The 17,379-nt window shown below is 41.1% G+C and overlaps 1 protein-coding gene across 3 annotated transcripts in view; it reads left to right on the top strand.

The window, feature by feature from the left end:
- Kif6 (kinesin family member 6) overlaps positions 1–17,379 on the top strand; it is a gene marked incomplete at its 5' end in the record, with an annotated part of 243,879 nt that overhangs the window by 22,022 nt on the left and 204,478 nt on the right. For all 3 annotated transcript variants that reach the window (XM_013517004.1, XM_013517005.1, XM_013517003.1), the window contains 1 exon segment: positions 5,776–5,905. In XM_013517004.1, the coding sequence (XP_013372458.1) occupies positions 5,776–5,905 (130 nt within the window).

Genomic DNA, 17,379 nt, shown 5'->3' with positions numbered 1-17,379 from the left:
ACATGTGCTAATAAATTTTTTTAAAATAATATATGAGATCATGCTATAAAGTTAAGGGTAGATTAAAGGATAAATAATTTTATAATTTGTGAATTTTAGCACAAAACTATAAAATAGTCTTAAGAAAATTAAGGCAGTTGGAAAGAAACTGTCAATGAGTCTTTGGTTGACCAGTATTGCATGTTTATATCTGTTTTCATGAGAAGCCACTTTGAAGATATCAATATGTAATACAACCACCATTGTTAATTCCCTACCACTTTGTTTGTAACTCTGTATTGTCTGTATTGTGCTTGTGATATGTTGTAAAATGTTGTATGTCTGTTAATGTTTCCCTCCTTTTATCTTTAAAATAAAAAAAAAAAGAAAATTAAGGCAGCTGGATGTATTGGCACACACCTGTAATCCTAGCACTTGGGAGGCTGAGGCAGTAGGACTGCTGAGTTCGAGGCCAGTCTGAACTACATAGCGAGACTCTGTCTCAAAAAACTAAATAAGACAAAAAAACAAAGAAAGAAATTGGAATGGGGGAAAGGAGAAAAGAAGGAAAGGGAAAAAGATATGTAATATACATAAAAGAGCTAAGATAATTATACTACTAATTTCTATTATTTCATTGAAAGGAACCATTAGTGCTTATATTGCTTGATCAATTTTGCATGCTTATATCTGGTAATCTGAGCCACTACTTTGGAGATAACAATGGGCAATATAATAACCATTGTTAATTTCCTATCATCTTGTTTTGAAATTCTATATCATTTTTATTATTCGGGTTTTTTAGTCTCTCTTTTTTTGTCTCTTTAAAATAAAAATAAAGAAAGAAAGAAAATTGTGGCAATATACTAACACATTACCATGTTCTTGTGATGAGACTCTTTTACTATATAACGTAACTTTTCACAGATAGCAGGCATTGCTTTTATAGTTGAAAAAATAAACTGGGTTACAGTGGGGACACAAAGTCAGCAAGAACTTGTAAAATGCAGTGGCATAAACTAAGAAATACATGACATTATCTACCTGACAGAAGAAATGCTAGGATTTTATAAAATTAGAACTCCATTGCCCATAGATTTATCTCTTCCTATCATTTTCCCAAGTGTGGAAATTTTGAGCACACAATCTGTGATTTAACACCTATGAATGAGAAAACAACTACAAGTAAAAAATGAGGAAAATATTTTCTTTGGAAAAAAAAGTTGGTATTTGTAAAGAAGATCATTTTTCGTGTATGGTTTTGTAATTGCTACATGGGATTAGGCCAAACAAGGCATTTCATCAACGGTGGATTTTTCATGGGCCTGGGTCATGCGAAGGAACATGATACGGCTGAGTATGATTAGAAATTAGCAATTAAGAGGGAGGATAACAAGCATAATGCTTAACACCTAAAATTCTCACTTTGTGGAAACCGTGCAAGTGGTGATCTCCTGTAGGCAACAGGCAAATGGATGATAAGCCGTGGTGAGGTAAATTAGATGTGGGAGACATTCGTGTGTTGAGAGCTTCTGAGAAAATATGTGCTGGGCTGAACATAAGAAGGAGGCTGAGAACTGCTGAAGTAGGGAACGCTGTCTCCTGGGAAACGTGTCTAGTGACTTAGGAGAGTGCGGGGCTCCCCTCCGATTTTCATGAGGTTGGCCTGCTCCCTATTTAGCAAAGAGGTCAAGGCAGCTAAATGGTGAGAGCGCTGGTCTGTGTGGCATCTTTGTCACACAGAGTCCCTGGAAGGCTGCCCCGCCGTCTGTGGGAAGATGGTTGCGATAGATGGGTCTGTTAGGAGACACGTACTGCTCCCTGCTAGTCACTTACCATCATAAACACATAAAGCCATGTGTGAATGGCACCTCCTTGGGCCTGGTGCCACTGTGCACTGCACAGTCGTATCGGACATTTGCAAGTAACAAAAAATAGAAATCACCATGGTAACGCTTGTCTGTGACATGAAAGTGAGAAACGGACTCCATTGCAGTAACCCCTAGGAAGTTCCTGTCCAGCAAGTTGGTGGTTGGAAGGCTGTGGAGATCCAACGCTGCATGTGGAGGGTCCCTTCATTGATGGCTTCCATCACTGAGAAGGCGAGCTCAGCTGTTGTGCTTTTGTACATCCCCCAGTCCATTCAAAAGACCCCACAGTACTACTGCACAGCCGAATGGAAAAGATTCTCTGTTTACAGAGAAAATACAAAGCATGTTTCTTCCCCATCGTTAAACAAACTGCGTATGCTTAACAGAACTTTTCCACTTTGGTATCCAAGTTAAGACTATCAGTGGTGGCTTTTTGCTTAAATCTAAACATTTTAGAAACATTTTGTAGGGAAAACTATTCACAGGCTCATTCAAAGAGAATCAAATAAATAGTTTGGTGAGTTTCCATCTTGGAAGTAGGATGTTTATTTAAGAAACCCTAATAAAGCCCTCTTTCAAGCCCATAAAAGTTATAGTCAGAACCAAGTGGTGGACTAAAGACTCTGGAAATAGTTATTGATGTGTGTGAGAGAGAGACAGAGAGAGAGAGAGACAGAGAGAAAGGGCCAGTGAAGGAGCAACTTGATGAGAAACTTTTACTAATGATTCTTATTTCCTCCAACTTTGAAAAACAACTACATTGGTTGTAGAATTTAAAACATTCTCACTACACAGTTGGCTCTTCCAAGCAAGAGGTATAAGCCAGGCCATGGCAAATAGGTAGGGCTGACACACTGGCAGTAGGATTTAGCGCAAAAGAGATTTTCATCGAGGGCCGGCAGAACAATAAGGGAAAGTCCAGAGCCTTGTGCCCAGGGAACTGGGCAGAAACCAGGAAAGACTCTGTGAAGAGCTGGCAAGAGAGATGTTGATGGAGAGAGAAGGTTGTGTCTCAGAAAAATGCCAGAGGTGGAGCCTTTTATGGGGTACAGAGAAATGAGCACGTAGCAGGGAGAGCCGTGAAAGAAGCCTAACTAGCTTGGACATCAACCCACCTCTTTATTTACTCTCCAAAGCCTCCATAGACAAGAAATCAGAACATAGTGAGTGAAACATGATATAAGAAAAAATTCAGAAAAAAGCATGCAGTTGGGTACAAAAGACAGCCGAAAGTTCTGTGCAGAAAAACCAGGGCCATGCGCAAATTGTACTGCGATCCAAGGGACAATGCTGGACAAGAACCCCGAAGTAGATATATAAGTGCAATAGTTATGAAGTAGCCACAATGGAGATCAAAAGCTCTAAATGATTTAGAGGAAGAAAGTAGCTTGGCCAAATGCCACTGATGGTAGAAAGCAACACTTGCTACCTTATGCTTGTGATTATTCTGTGTCCATATCTAATATATAAGCATGCCCAGAGCTACGTCTTTTTTTTTTTTAATTTTTTTCTGGTACCGGGAATTGAACTCAGGACCTTGCACTTGCCAGGCAGGCGCTGTGCCGCTGAGCTAAATCCCCAGCCCCTATGTCTTTTGATTTAGCAATGATATTGGCCCTCTGAATGTTTAGTTAGATCCCCCATCCCCCAGTTGAATGGCAGTTACTGTTATGGTTACTGTTGGGTGGCTTGGTTTACCCACAGCTTGTACGGTCAGAGAGGTGGAAGCAACCTATTGAGTAGGGCACTTATTCCAGCTCCCAATCATCTTGTCAGTTAGGCAGTGTCACTCTTCAGTTACAGCCAATCAGATACACAGCTTTCCCTTTTGAGCATGAGAGAGAGAATGGTGGAAAGTAAACACAAAGAGACCAGAAACCTCCTTATGTATCTGCCTTGACCGGTTTTTAAAGATGAAGTCAGTGGCTCTCAACTGTGGCCACACAAAAGAATTTTCTGGAGATTTATGCAGTCTGATACCCAGACAGTGCCCCAGGTCAATAAAGTCAGAAAGATGTTCTCAAGGTGGAAACCCGAGAATTGAATTGAGACAATGCAAGTGCCTGGCATACATTTGGTGCAAAATGACCATTGTCCTCTTTGAATTGCTTCCTGCTGCCCCTCCCGCTGTCCTGAACATGTGCGCACAGTTCCTGTTGTGTGTCCAGCTTGGTCATCACATGGTGACTTTGCCTGAGAGTTGGAGAATTCGTTGACTTAATGCTGAAAAAGACAGACCTCTCTCCTCACTCGTTTCTTTCATGCCTTTGTCTTCCAGTGCTACTTAACGACTTTCACCTGTGCAGGTGGAAGATTCGGCTCCCCAGAATCGCTGGATTTGGAAAGAATTCTGACTTCTCTGTCCTCAGGGGTTTAATTTAGCCAAGCTTTTTTTTTAGCACTTCAGAAGGATCAGGGTGGAAATGAAGTTTAAGAAATAAAGGAGCTTCCTAAAAATAGAATACAGCTCATCCATTTCAATTAAAAAAAGCCCTTCATATTTTCCGGGCATTTTCAAACTCCTAAGCATTTTTAATCAGCTCACTTCTGAGTCTTATTAAAAAATAAATAAATTATACTTGTTTTCATTAAGGGAAGGGATCTTTTTCCATTTCTACGGATATTGTTGAAGGAGACAAAAAGGAGTCCAAAATTTAGCAAAGGAGCACGTTATTAGTGACATATTGGTCGCAGATGTGCTGGGAGAGCTACACTTTTTTCCCTCCAATTAGTATTTTAAGTGCCCACAAATTACCTATGAAAGGCCAGATAACTTCCTTATGAAACAGAAGGAGAAAAACTTTTATTTTGAAGGTATTCTAAATACGTTTTTGTAAGTAGGGGCAAAAGTGACACCTGTCCGTTTGCTGTTCTTTCAAAGTAGTGCTACATAGATTATGCCAGCATTATTTCCAATTCCAAATGTTTTAAGCAAGTGAAAATACAGGCAGATACTCTTTGGCAATACCTGTGAGTGTTAACTTTCCTTTCTATAACAATTCTTAAGAAAATCAAGAAAGTGAAATCTCAGACGCAGAAGGGAAACTCTAAGAAACTTCATGGCTTGAATCTGGAGGCCTTTGAGGCAGTTTGCGGATGTTGGCCAAACTTTTGTTCAGTTGCAGAAAGTCCTCAAAGTCCTACCAGGATAACAGCCATCAGCCAACTCTGGAAATCAGGTTAGGATTCACCTGGGAGGAAAAGCTGCTGGCACCAGGATGCCCATCAAGTTCTGGGTAGTAGGTGAATGTGATTCCAGATCCCAGGCTGCGGCTGTAAAGATGTGAAGGAAGGAAATAAAATGTTGTAAAGGAACAAGGATGAAGAAACAGATTTGACAGACATAAAAGTAACGACAAGCTAAATCTTTATTGTAATACTTGAGAATATTTTATTCACCTTGATGAGAAAACAATATAGGAGAATAACTCGTAGGGAATGACAGATGACTCGATTTTCAGCATGTCTGCGTTGATGAGGTAACCAGTTTGAAATGTCATGTGAATTGAAAGTGACACAACGTCGAACAAAAGGATTAGAGTGTTACCTGTCTAAGTAAACTGAATTATGACCCCAAAAAAGATTTGGTCTGGCTTCCTGATACCTAGGAAGAAAGTTTTGCATTTGCATTTTTAACTCAGTAAGAATATGCATCTGAAGATGATTGAGTGACCTGATTACAATGACAGGCAGCTTTAAATCAGAAACTTGTAGTATATTGTTTAGCCCCCAAGTTATTTGATATAGTGTCAAGGGAATGTCAGTGTGTGATGCTACTCCAGTGCTGTCTAGTATCTTGTGTGTTACTCAGTTTTGTAAGTTCAAGACATCCTACTATACAGTTTTTTAAAATAAGCCTGTAGGGAAGACTTCAAATTCTTTCCCTTCTCAACAGGACCTGTTTTCTTGCTTCCCATTTCCCTAGGAAAGTGACAATTCTGGAGGACCCTGATCAGAACATTCACCTGAAAAACCTATCTCTTCATCAGGCGACGACAGAAGAAGAAGCTCTGAATTTGCTTTTCTTAGGAGACACCAACAGAATGATCGCAGAGGTGATAAAACTCTCTGCACACTCCTTTTCTGATATTATCAGATAGAATAGTAGAGGCAAGAACGGCCTTAAAAAGGATCTCATCTGAATCTCATGCTGCACATAAAGAAGGCAACATCCAGAGAAGTAAGGAGACTCTCCTCAGGTCCCCTCGCTAGTTAATGGGCAGGGACTGGAATCTAGACTTCTGGATTCTCACCTCTGCTGTTCCCACTTTACTCTGTTGTGTGCCTTTCAGGTTTAATTTTTATATTTTTAAATTTTTTTTTTGCAAATTGGTTTGCAGCTAACCAGTGACAACCTATAAAACATCTTAATTATAGCGAGTTTCGTGAATTTTGTGGAATTTAAAAATATATAGTTTTATTCTTCCTAACCTGGTATTATCCATATAGTTTCATTTAGTTAGTGAATTGATATTCGTAAAGCATTTCAAAACAGTGCGTTAAACACAGGAAGTAAAAAAAAAAAAAAAAAAAACACCGGAAGTGCTCTGTGGGTTGGCAGCTGTTATCGCCACATCTGGGACACCACCGTGGTGTGTAGTAAAAGTATGTCTCCATGCAATATTGGGGGCACATTCATTTCAAAAAGCATTCACTGTTTGACATTCAGTTTAGCTGAGTCCATTTATTTCTTCTGGGAACCTTAGGCAGGAGCGGGGATTAACCCAGAAGGGTCAGGAGCCTGAGCCTTAAGCAGTTACCGATCAGAGATGGAGGCCTTTGTCCGGCTACACTGGGGTGAAAGGAAGAGGAGAAGGTGGAGGTGGTGGTGGTGTGGGAACAGCTCCCCAAGGAAACAACCTGCTGTTCTCACTGACACATTCTTTCTAAACCATGCCCCCCAAGTTCCATGTTTTACCTTCTCTCCGATGCCAAGTAGAAGTGAGGACCTAGAGGATGAGAGAGGATGGGCACCCTGAGCACAGCCTCCGCCCACCAAGTGACCCCCTTTTGCTCCATCCTGCCCTCTGGAATGCACAGCCTCAAGCACAGAAAGATAAATGGCAGCCAGATCCAGGCAGTAGAATCATGGCGTTGGCATCGTGTGTTTTACTGTATTTCTTCAAATCCTTGCTTTCGAAGAAAGTTCACATAGTTTGAACGTCAGATTACCTTGTTTCATTCTATAACATTTTGTGTTGCCGCTCAGTGCTTTGATGTTTTGCCCACGTGACCGTCTGTGATGCTCTTATTTGTTAAAATAATTGAAGATTAAAGAAGCAAGCAGAGCCGGGGATATAGCTCAGCGGCACAAGTGCCTACCTAGCAAATGCAAGGTTCTGAGTTCGATTCCCAGCACCAAAAAAAAGAAGTAAGCAGATCAAGAACAAGGGCATACAATGATGACGGACTGAGCACGCCCCTCTAAAACCTCTTCTTCTATGCACAGCTTATGAAATGGCAAACCCAGAGGTACAGAATATAGGTGGGTATGGAAAAGGAAAAGGTGGCTTCCTAAATGCTACTGGGGAACAAGGGGAAGACCCTGTCTTTGCTCAGTGCTAACCTCCCTCCAGAGGAAGTAGAGGCCTGGTCCTTGTTCAGCTGTGGCAGGCCCCTGACCCCATTTCACCATGACCTCCAGTAGCGCTCAGTATTTCAGAGTGATGCATTACATTTAGCTGACTGCATACAGTATATTTCCAGGCTGTTTTGTGAAGTTTGGAGGGACTTCCTTTGTGAAACTTACCTGCCATATCTTCCACCTTCCAAAATCCCAAGTCTTTTCCTCTTACTTACTGATAAATGTGTCTAATAATAGTATCGTTAGAAATAGAAGTCTAAGGAAGTCCAGTCCTAACCATGTTGGCCATATGTTAATTTTGTTTAATTTACTCATTTTTCCTGTGTGGAGTCTGATTTTTTGAAACGCTGTCTAATAGTTGTGCTTCTGTGCCTGCTGTCACTTTTTCCTTTGGTAATAAGAGCTGCTATGGAATACTGCGGACCTGTTCAACAGACTTAGCATTGTTGCACATGCTTTACGTATATTTTATTCCTGATTCTTACCTTATAGGCAGAAATGGAGGCTGAAAGAGTTAGACTTCGTCCCCAAGCTCACACAGGTAGTAAGCAGCACGGTCAGGGCTCCACTCCATGCCCAGCTGAGTGAGAAGTTTATGTTCCTATTCTATGCGCTTAGGAATCCAATCGAGATATGTCAAATATTTCAAATGAAGATATATTTCTGAGTTATTTAAAATATGTACCAAGTATTTAGCACTTTCATTTATCTCTTGAATCCGATGAAAGAAAAATACACATACACTAAAAATACAAATGAAGGGTACCCATCAACCCCTGGAAATTCTTTATTATTCACAGTCTCTAAAAAAAAAACCATGTTTTGGATTACAGCCTAGCTGTCAGAATGTAATTTGTCAGCACAGAACGAGCTTACCAGGATAAAAAGAACACACTAATCATTTTTTTGAAAAAAAAAACTAAGTCCCAATTTCCCATTTACACAGAGAAATCCAGAGGTTTCCGCGGTAACCAGAAAACATTTACAAAACAAAGTCTCAATCCATCAGACACAAAGTGGAGGGCCCTTTCCTTTCTTGTTCTTTCCTCCTAGCCAGGATTTTAAGGAAAAGTTATTAAGAGTATCCTCATCCTCTTCTTATTTATTCAGAACTCTTGAATAATTTCTGCAATTTTACCAATGTTTTGAATAAAACCTGACTATGTCCTTAGGGTACTTTTTTTGAGCTGAATTGCCAGGCCAAAGCGAATAAATATTACAAAAGCTGAACTGTGTATGACCCAGCCTCCAGTAGCCCACCAGTAGCCAGTATGACTTGATATTTTTGTGTCTTATAGTTGAAATATTTACACCAATTAATCAAATCTAACTGCAGACATTCTGGTGTTTTGTTATGTTTTGTCTTGCGGTACATGGGATTGAAGCCAGGGCCTTCACACTGAGTTACATCCTCAGTCCTTTCAGTGTTTCTTCCAAGTTTGAGACAGGGTCTCACTAAGTTGTTAAATTAACCAGGCTGGGCTCTACTTTGTGATCCTCCTGCCTCAGCCTCCCCAGAGTGCTGGATAATAAATGCGATATTCTGCATGTGGTTGGCAGCCCTTGAGCTAGGACTATTTGCCTTATCCCTACCTTGAAGGCTCAGCCCCTCACGGGATCTATAGCTCTCTGCCCAAGTGTAGTCCCAGGATAACCCGCATTAACATACCCCGGGGTGGTGGTCCTTGGATCCTATTTCTGGGATGGATTCAGAACCTGCAGTGGAGCCTAGAAATGTGCATCAACCACAGCAGATTGGGCTTTGCCATTAAGAAAGCTGGTGAGATCTAGTCCCAGAGAATTACGTGAGCAGGCCTATGTTCCACACTCATCAGTACCACAAAATTTGAAAGGAAAAGAGCAAAGATAATCCAATTTTATTTTGCATTTTTGATTACCAAATTCTTGGTTATCTTTATCAGTCATCTGCGTGTCTGTTTCCGTTCGTGTTCTGTTTTTCTCTTGGAGTGTTGGGATAGGTTTCGTTGATTCGTAGAGTCCATGAGGGCTAGAGCTTGGTCTTGTACACCACACATCCACCACACCTATAGACAACTGGACCGGTTCTTCCATAAGTAATTATTGAATGAATCAACAACAAAGACAACTTCTTGTCATATATTTAGCACTTACTTTTTCCTTTTATAGATTTTCTTTAAAAAAAAAAAAAAAAGCCAAACAATCCTTTTGTTTTGTTTTCTGTTTCTGCTATCACGCTTAGAAAGTCAAGAGCTTCACAGATGAATAATTCTAACTATTACAGAGTGTGCTGCTGTGCATTGAAATCTGATGCCTGCCCGTCTGCCCATTGTTCCCATTTGGGGCTGGGACACAGAGAAGGCTTCTCATCATCCCGTTGGAACAGCTCTTTCATGTTATTATTTATTGCATTCATTGTAAATTAACAAATTATTGCTCTGTGTACTTATAGAGTCTGGAATAATGTGATGGGTCATAAATGCAGTGAGGACAGCTGATTAAGCTAATTAACCACTGGCGTCTCAGATTCTAAACTTTGTGTTGTGTTGTGTTGTGTTGTCTTGTGGTGAGGAGTGGATTTCAGAGAGTTGTGGAGCACAGGGATTTCACCTGAAACTTGAAGGGAAGCCGTGCTAAATTAACGTAATCAGGGCTCCTATCGAATCCTCCCTCTAGAAATAGCCGCCATTGATTAAAAAGATGCCATGTAAGTGTTTCTTTTAAGGAGTCATAATTCCAGTCAAAGGGAATCGTTAGACTGGCGTGGGACTTTCTGAAGCAGCACTTTGGAAAACAGAGGGGTATCTGGGCTTCTTTCTACCCAGGCGTCACAGTGGTGTCTGCTATGGCTGAATTGTGCCAACCCCTGTAGCAAATCCACATGTTAAAGTCCTAAGTCCCAGAACTTCAGGTTGCTGGCCTTGTTGGCTCGTGGTCTTCGGGGAGGTGTCCAAGTTAGAACGAGGTCATTAGGGTAGACCCAAAAGCCTGGGCAACTGTGGAGACAGACACACACTGCAGGACACGTCGTGTGAACCTGAAGGTGGTGGCCTGCAAGCCCAGGAGAGCGGCGTGGAGCGGATCCTCTCCCACAGCCGGCAGGTGGAGCCAACCCCGCCAGCCCCTTGCTTTCAGACTTCCAGCCTTCGGAACTGCGAGGTAATAAATCTCTGTTGTGGGCGCCGCCGGTCTGTGGGGACTGTGTGTCAGCCTTCCCAGCAAACAAATGCAGGGTCCGAATGAGCCATGTATGATTGTTCAGGTGGTCCTTGGAGTAGCTTTTGAGCATGATGGATTCCGGGGCAGGAACATGCTGTATCCACCCTACAACATTTGCTAGGAAACTGCCCAAAGGGAACTGTGGTGAACCCTGTGCTGACACTGGGAGAGTCCACGGTCTCCTCGGTAGGTGGCTTCCTTGCTTCCCATGTGACCCTTCCCGAGTGCCATCGAGGGAGTCCCCACATCAGTGATTTCTTCACCACACCACCGCCCAACCCTGCCAGGTGGTGGACTTTGAACACCTGCCGTCCTCCTCCCGGTTCCACCTTTACCGAGCGCAAATCCTCAGACGAGCCATGTAACTGGTCCAAACCACATTTTCTAGCCAGTAAAATCAGAATAATGGTACCCACCTTCTAGGGCCAGAGTAAGAATTTGACTAAACGGCACTTAGGGAAGACCCTGAAATTCTCAGGTGGCAGCTGTTTAAAGACAAGACTCCCGTTCATCTCCATTGTCTCAGCACCTGGCAACTCCTAAGTGATCCATTGCAAATTAATTATTGAGTTGAGGGGGAAGAAAGGCCTGCTGAGTTAGGGTGATAAAACCTGTCGTCTCAGGCTCAAAACTGAAAGTGATTTCACGGAACACTGTGGAACCCGGGGAAAATCTGAATAAACCCTCTGGATATATTACGCCACACTTTTTTTTAGGTGCCTTTAAAAATCATCCACTGTAGAGGCCCTGTGGCTATGCAGTATATTATTAGTCCCCCACTAGTTTTGCCACAGATAACACCTCTGACATGTGGACCTTGCTGATAATGGTTACCTAGGTTGGTTTTCAGGGACTTAATGGCTGTTTGTGTTGAAACCACCTACTCTTCACTCGGGCCTGCACAGGCAGGTGATTTCTTTGACATCAGGGGACAGAAACCTCCATCCTCAAATCATGTGTCTTGCAGAGCACGGCCAAGACTGATTATGCACGTACAGATCACTGATCACTTCCGCTCCAGTCAGCTCTCCTCTTGCCCTACTCACCCTGCTTCTTGTACAGTTGGTACACATGAGTACCCTGTGCCCAGGGAGGCGGATTTGAGACTCACCTCCTCAGGAATAAACTCTCTCTTTTGCAAAGCTCATGACATCTGTGATTGGCATACTGCCCAGCAGTGGGCAAAGTGGGCCGGGTTCACTGATACCCTTGCCTGTTGATGAATAAAAAACAGCACAGATGACTTAAACTTTTTTTTTTAATTTATGAGCTCCAAACTTTTTGGAACAGGTTACCCTTCAAATCATTAGCCTATCAACCGAGTCGATGGGATTTCTAAATTATTTCCCAAGAGCCATTAGAGGTCTTCATACCTAATTCTTTGCTTGAAAGGAAGCAGATCAGATTTATCAGAGTAGTGCTGGGTGTTTTGTGAGATCTCAGCTTTGCGTACTATCAGACTTTTGGACTGCGCTGTGTGACCTCGTGGAAGTGCAGGCTGCTGGGAGAGGGTTTGAGTTGAGCTTGGAGGTTTGTGCCAGAGTTTTAGGACCTGTTGTCTCATAATACGAGAGGGCAGGAAGGAAAGAACAGCTTTGCTGTGTGGTGAAGTTTGTTCGCACCACATTAAAGCCCCACCTCCTCGTGTGGTATGTGGGGGAAGCAAGAGGATTTGATTGCAATGAGTGTTTAAAATTATATCCTACCACACCATTAGAGGAACAGTAACACCTCCTCACAAGATTTTATTTGAAAGATATATCTGTTGTATATAATCAGGAGACTTATTATAAGATTTGTGAGCAAAATACACAGCAGGAAAAATACATTATGGCCCTGATTTTAGTATAAATCAGAAAAACATTCTGTTATTATTAGGTCCTAAGAGGCAGCTAGAAGCCTCATCCAAAGATATGTTGACAGTTCGATCATCTTTTCTAATTGGTTGCATATAACTACTAGATCTAGAGGAAGGAAGCAGAGAGTGTTTACTCTTTGCCAAGCATTTTTCTCTAGTTTATATATGAGAAATATGAATAGCGCTTCTGTGCTGCAGCATCCTTTGTATCCTGCTTCATCTAACCTGGCTTAGTGTTATTACATGGACCATAAGATTGAAGATTTAAAGCACTGATTCGAACGTTAGAAGTGGTATGGTAGCAGGCATTGTCAGAGTGCTCACGTGGACACATCCATACACACTGGTAGAGGAACGCAGTCTTTGGGCTATAAAAATTTACTTGAAGAGTGTCTTCTGATCTTTAAAGTTCTCATCTGTAATTAAACATAGCAGAAGAAAGTCATCTCCCTGTTATCAGAATTCCCCAAAGACAGCAACCAAAAAAAATGAAAAATAGATGGGGGAAAAAATCTGTTTTCAGTGAAATAAGGAAACAGCCATAACCTCAAAGTGTGGGAGAAGCTGCCAAATGCTGTGAAATTTGAATGATGGTGAGGGACGGCGCGGAGAGCCAACACATGTGTCCTGCAACCTCAGGCAGGATAGGGTTTCCTCTAAAGAAAGGGTCACAGTTCTCAAACACAAATCCAATGATCTTTTGGTGAGGGTGATGAGATCTAGAGCAGAGGCGCGTCTGGAAGAAGAGTCTGGGAATGCAGTATAGACACTCATTCTGCATTATAGAAGGAGGAGCCGAAGAAGAAACCTTAAATACAGGCCGTTTTTATGGCCGGTGGTCTAGGCCCATGCCAAGAAAGATGGACTTTGGTGGGTGGGGTTCAGGGAGTTTGTGATTTAAGGGGCCTTGCTATGAGCTGTTCCAGACACATTACTGCAAACCATTAGGGGAAGTTTATGCTCTGAAGGCTAAGGGTGTAACAGACATAATATAAAAGCGTTTAGGACACAAACCCAAGTTGAATATTCCTCACTGATCTTCTAATTCTATTCTTTAGAAAAGAGATGATCTTGTTCAAAGATAAAATTATCAGAAAGAAAATAGCCTGAGACCTGTCCCTCTAGACAGTGGGGCTGAGGGCTAAGGAATGTCCACTGACAGCCGATTACAAGAGCAGAGGACACGTCCTTCATACTTAAATCTGTCCCCTAACTACCACAATCTTTGTTTCAAAACTATCTCCAAATTATGGAAGAGTTCAAAGAAAATCACTACAAGACAAGACAAAGAAAAGCAAACTTGAAGAATTCAGGAAAAAATGAAAGAAAAGAGATGAAAGTGCCATTAGACGTGAAAGAGGAGGAGGGAGAGGAAGGAGAAGAGGAGACAGAAGGAGGAGGAAGAAGAAATGGAGTTGGAAAATAACTAGGGACTTAAAAGTAATGAAAGAAGGTAATAATTAGACAAAGGAGAATCCAATTACGCATAGAAACCAATTATGCATGCAAAGAACAAAGGTAACTGAGGAAAATATGGATAGAGAGGGAGAAAGGTTTCCTGAAATTTGTAATTGCTTGAATCCAAAGATGAAAAGGACGTGCTGTGTCAAGGGAAAAATTGGAAGGGCTCGACTCCAAGACACCCTCTATTGAAGTGACTCAGTTCCAGAGCTAAAGAAAGAACACATAGGCACCCAGTCAGAAAATACCCGTCAACTCTGAGTGACAATAAACTAGATTGCTTTCAGACTTGTTCACAGCAGCATTCACTGCCACTAGACCTGGACCAAGTCCCAAAGTACGGACGTGACAGGGCCCCAGTCTTTCCAGACTCGACCGAGCCATAAAGTTGTCCCTATAAAACAAAAGCAACAGACGAATATTTTTAGGCATATGTGAATTCAGGAAGAAAAAGCAGCCAAGTCTCCTTTTTAAAATCGACTTGACAGTGAAGTCTAACGAACTAAGAGTTAAACTGAAACAACTCAAGCACTGAGAAACATTACCAAAGGACTGTGGGGCCCTGTAATCCCAGCACTCGAGAGGCTGAGGCAGGAGGATCGTTGTGAGCTCAAGACCAGCCTGGGCTACAAAGTGAGCTCAAGGCCAGCCTGAACTGCATAGCAAGACCCTGTCTCAAAAAGCCGAAAAAAATAAATAAGTAAAGGACTATGGGATGCACTGAATTTATTTTTTAGTAGCCACATATCTAACAGCTTTAACACATAACATGTTTATAAATCATGAAGAAAAGCTCCTGGTAGAAAATTGAGAGGAAGACATAATTCCTGAAAGAAGATTTTTAAAATGCCAAAATATTCAGATTCACTAGATATCAAAGATACACAAATTACCCCTGCGATGCCTGGTGTTCCAGTTTTGGAGCACAATAAAATTACCTGTCACAGTGGAGCACAATAAAATTACCTGTCTTCAAATTCTTGCTCCTTGAGTTCTTCTAGGTAGCATATATAAATTTCATGCAGCAACTCAAAGAACTGCAATCTTCAGTATAGGTGGGTTAAATCAAAGAAGATAATACTCTGACCTATCACAGTGTTAAAAATTCCTTAGTGTTACCCAGGATAGATGGAAATATGCACTCGCATGTGACCCACAGACTGCAAATAAGTTTACACTTTATGCAGGGAACACTCTGGAATTTATCACATCAAACTACTGAGACACTTACAAAAGGATGGATAAGAGTGTTCAGCATAGGACAATGTATTTAAAGTAGCACAGCAAAGTAATAGAAATAATGGAAATGTACACAATATTAATATTGATTAAATGGTAATATATTTGTTTATTGAAATGCTATGCTGTGGTTATGAATAACATCTTAGAAGATTCCTGAGACACAAAGAAAATGGGAAGTTGGTAGTTTAGAAAAAAGCTAGAAATACTTTGTACACATAACAGGTTCCTGTATGTGTACCTGGATATCAAAAGGAAGGATACAGTCTACTCCGTGGTAGTCTGGTACCCTCTACTTCTCCTGTATATATATAACACTTGCTGTTTTTATTAAATTTTATTTTATATATTTTATTAGTGCACGTTAATTTTACAAAATACTGAGTTTCACTGTAGCATTTTCATACATGCGTCTAACATAGTGTGACCCTGTTACCTCTCCTTAAACCCCACCCTCCCTGTTACCTCTCCTTAAACCCCATTCTGCCTTATTCCCTTCCCTTTGTCTAATGATAATAGTAGTCTCCCTTCTACTTTCACATTATCTTTGTACTTTCTGTTAGATCCCACACATTAGGGAAACCTATGATACTTTTCTTTCCAAGTCTGCTTGTTTCACTTAACCTGGTGATCTCCAGTCCCATCTATCTTTCTGCACATGACATAATTTCATTCTTCTTCGTGGCTGAATACTATACCCTTGTGTGTTTATGCCACATTTCCTTATCCATCCATCTTTGATGGGCACGTAGGTTCAGAGTTAGAGATTTGGGCTACGGTGACATTGAATGTATTTAAATGTAGACACAAAACTCAACAACTATGTAAATAATATAAATTTGCACATAAAAACATTATAGAGCTAACAAAAATCTGGAGTTAGAAGAAGTGGAAGAAGTATTATAACTGAGCTGATTTCCTTGTGTTTCATAGCAAGAAGTGAATACAGTATAAGTATACAGACATATGTATATAATATATACTATAGATAATGTAAACTATATAGTTTAGGGGGCTGGGGATTTAGCTCAGTGGCACAGTGCCTGCCTGGCAAGCACAAGGTCGTGAGTTTGGTTCCCGGTACCGGAAAAAAAAAAAAAAACTATATAGTTTAAAGACATAATGACCCAAGTCCTATCATGTGTTGTTTTTTTTCTTACCAAGAAAGAGATCGTTTTACGGAAAAAAATACACATCTCTTACCATGATGATAGATATATATCTGAAGCTCATGAGTTCCTTTAGTGAGTGTCATTTCTTTTTCCTGTTAAATTCAAATAAAATATAATAATTTTCAATTACCAATGATATGTATCCTTTGTTTTGGTGAAAGTACTATGATCCATTCTTCTATCCCCTCCTATGTAAAGAAACATCCGAGCAATATTTAGCAAATATCAGTGGTGCTATTTTTTGATCGGAAGAGTCTCACTTTCATCTTTGCGCCTTTTTCTCTTGATTGGATTTGGACCCAGGGAGATCACCTAGAGACTGTGCAGGCTCACCTGCACTTCCAGCTTATTTCCTTGGCACACACTTTCTTGAAGAAGAAAGAAGAGTGTTCACAGGGTTGCTCCAGCTGGTGAAGTGTGAGAGAAGGTGCACTGTTGTCTTTGGGGACAGCCCTGAGCACACGTGCAGTCCCCCTGCCTCGCAAGCTTCCCTGGTGCTGCGCCCCATGAAGCTCCGTGGACGGTGGCCTCTCAGGACATCCTTGCCCCCACCAGCCTTGGTAGCTGACTGTCCAGTACATGGGCACAGCCACCGTGGCACCATGGTGGACAAACCTGAGACTACAGTGTTACTTGTTAATTTATTTCTATAACCCAACTTGATCTAGTTTTGTGAATATAAGGAGTATATATCCATTTCATGAAATAATTCCTTATCCCAACATAAACTCAACTGTTACATGGCTATTTGAAGCAAGAAAACAATGTTTATATTAGTGTTATAAATATCATTTATTTTCCAAGAGAATTTAAAGCAATTTACAGTATTAAAACACATATAAATCTGTTTTGTTTTGTTCTGTTGGTACTGGGAATCGAACTCAGGACCTTGCCCTTTCCAGGAAGACACTTGTGCTGCTGAGCTATATCCCCAGCCTAAAACATATAAATCTGGACAAAAATAAAAGAGAAAAAGTTTCCAAAGGACAACTCAATTTAAAAGAATAAAGATGGAGC

This window comes from Chinchilla lanigera, unplaced genomic scaffold (genome assembly GCF_000276665.1).
Source record: "Chinchilla lanigera isolate Chin_1 unplaced genomic scaffold, ChiLan1.0 scaffold00036, whole genome shotgun sequence".
Taxonomy (NCBI): Eukaryota; Metazoa; Chordata; class Mammalia; order Rodentia; family Chinchillidae; genus Chinchilla; species Chinchilla lanigera.
The sequence above is the reverse complement of the archived record's forward strand: the minus strand, read 5'-3'. Positions and strand labels throughout refer to the sequence as shown.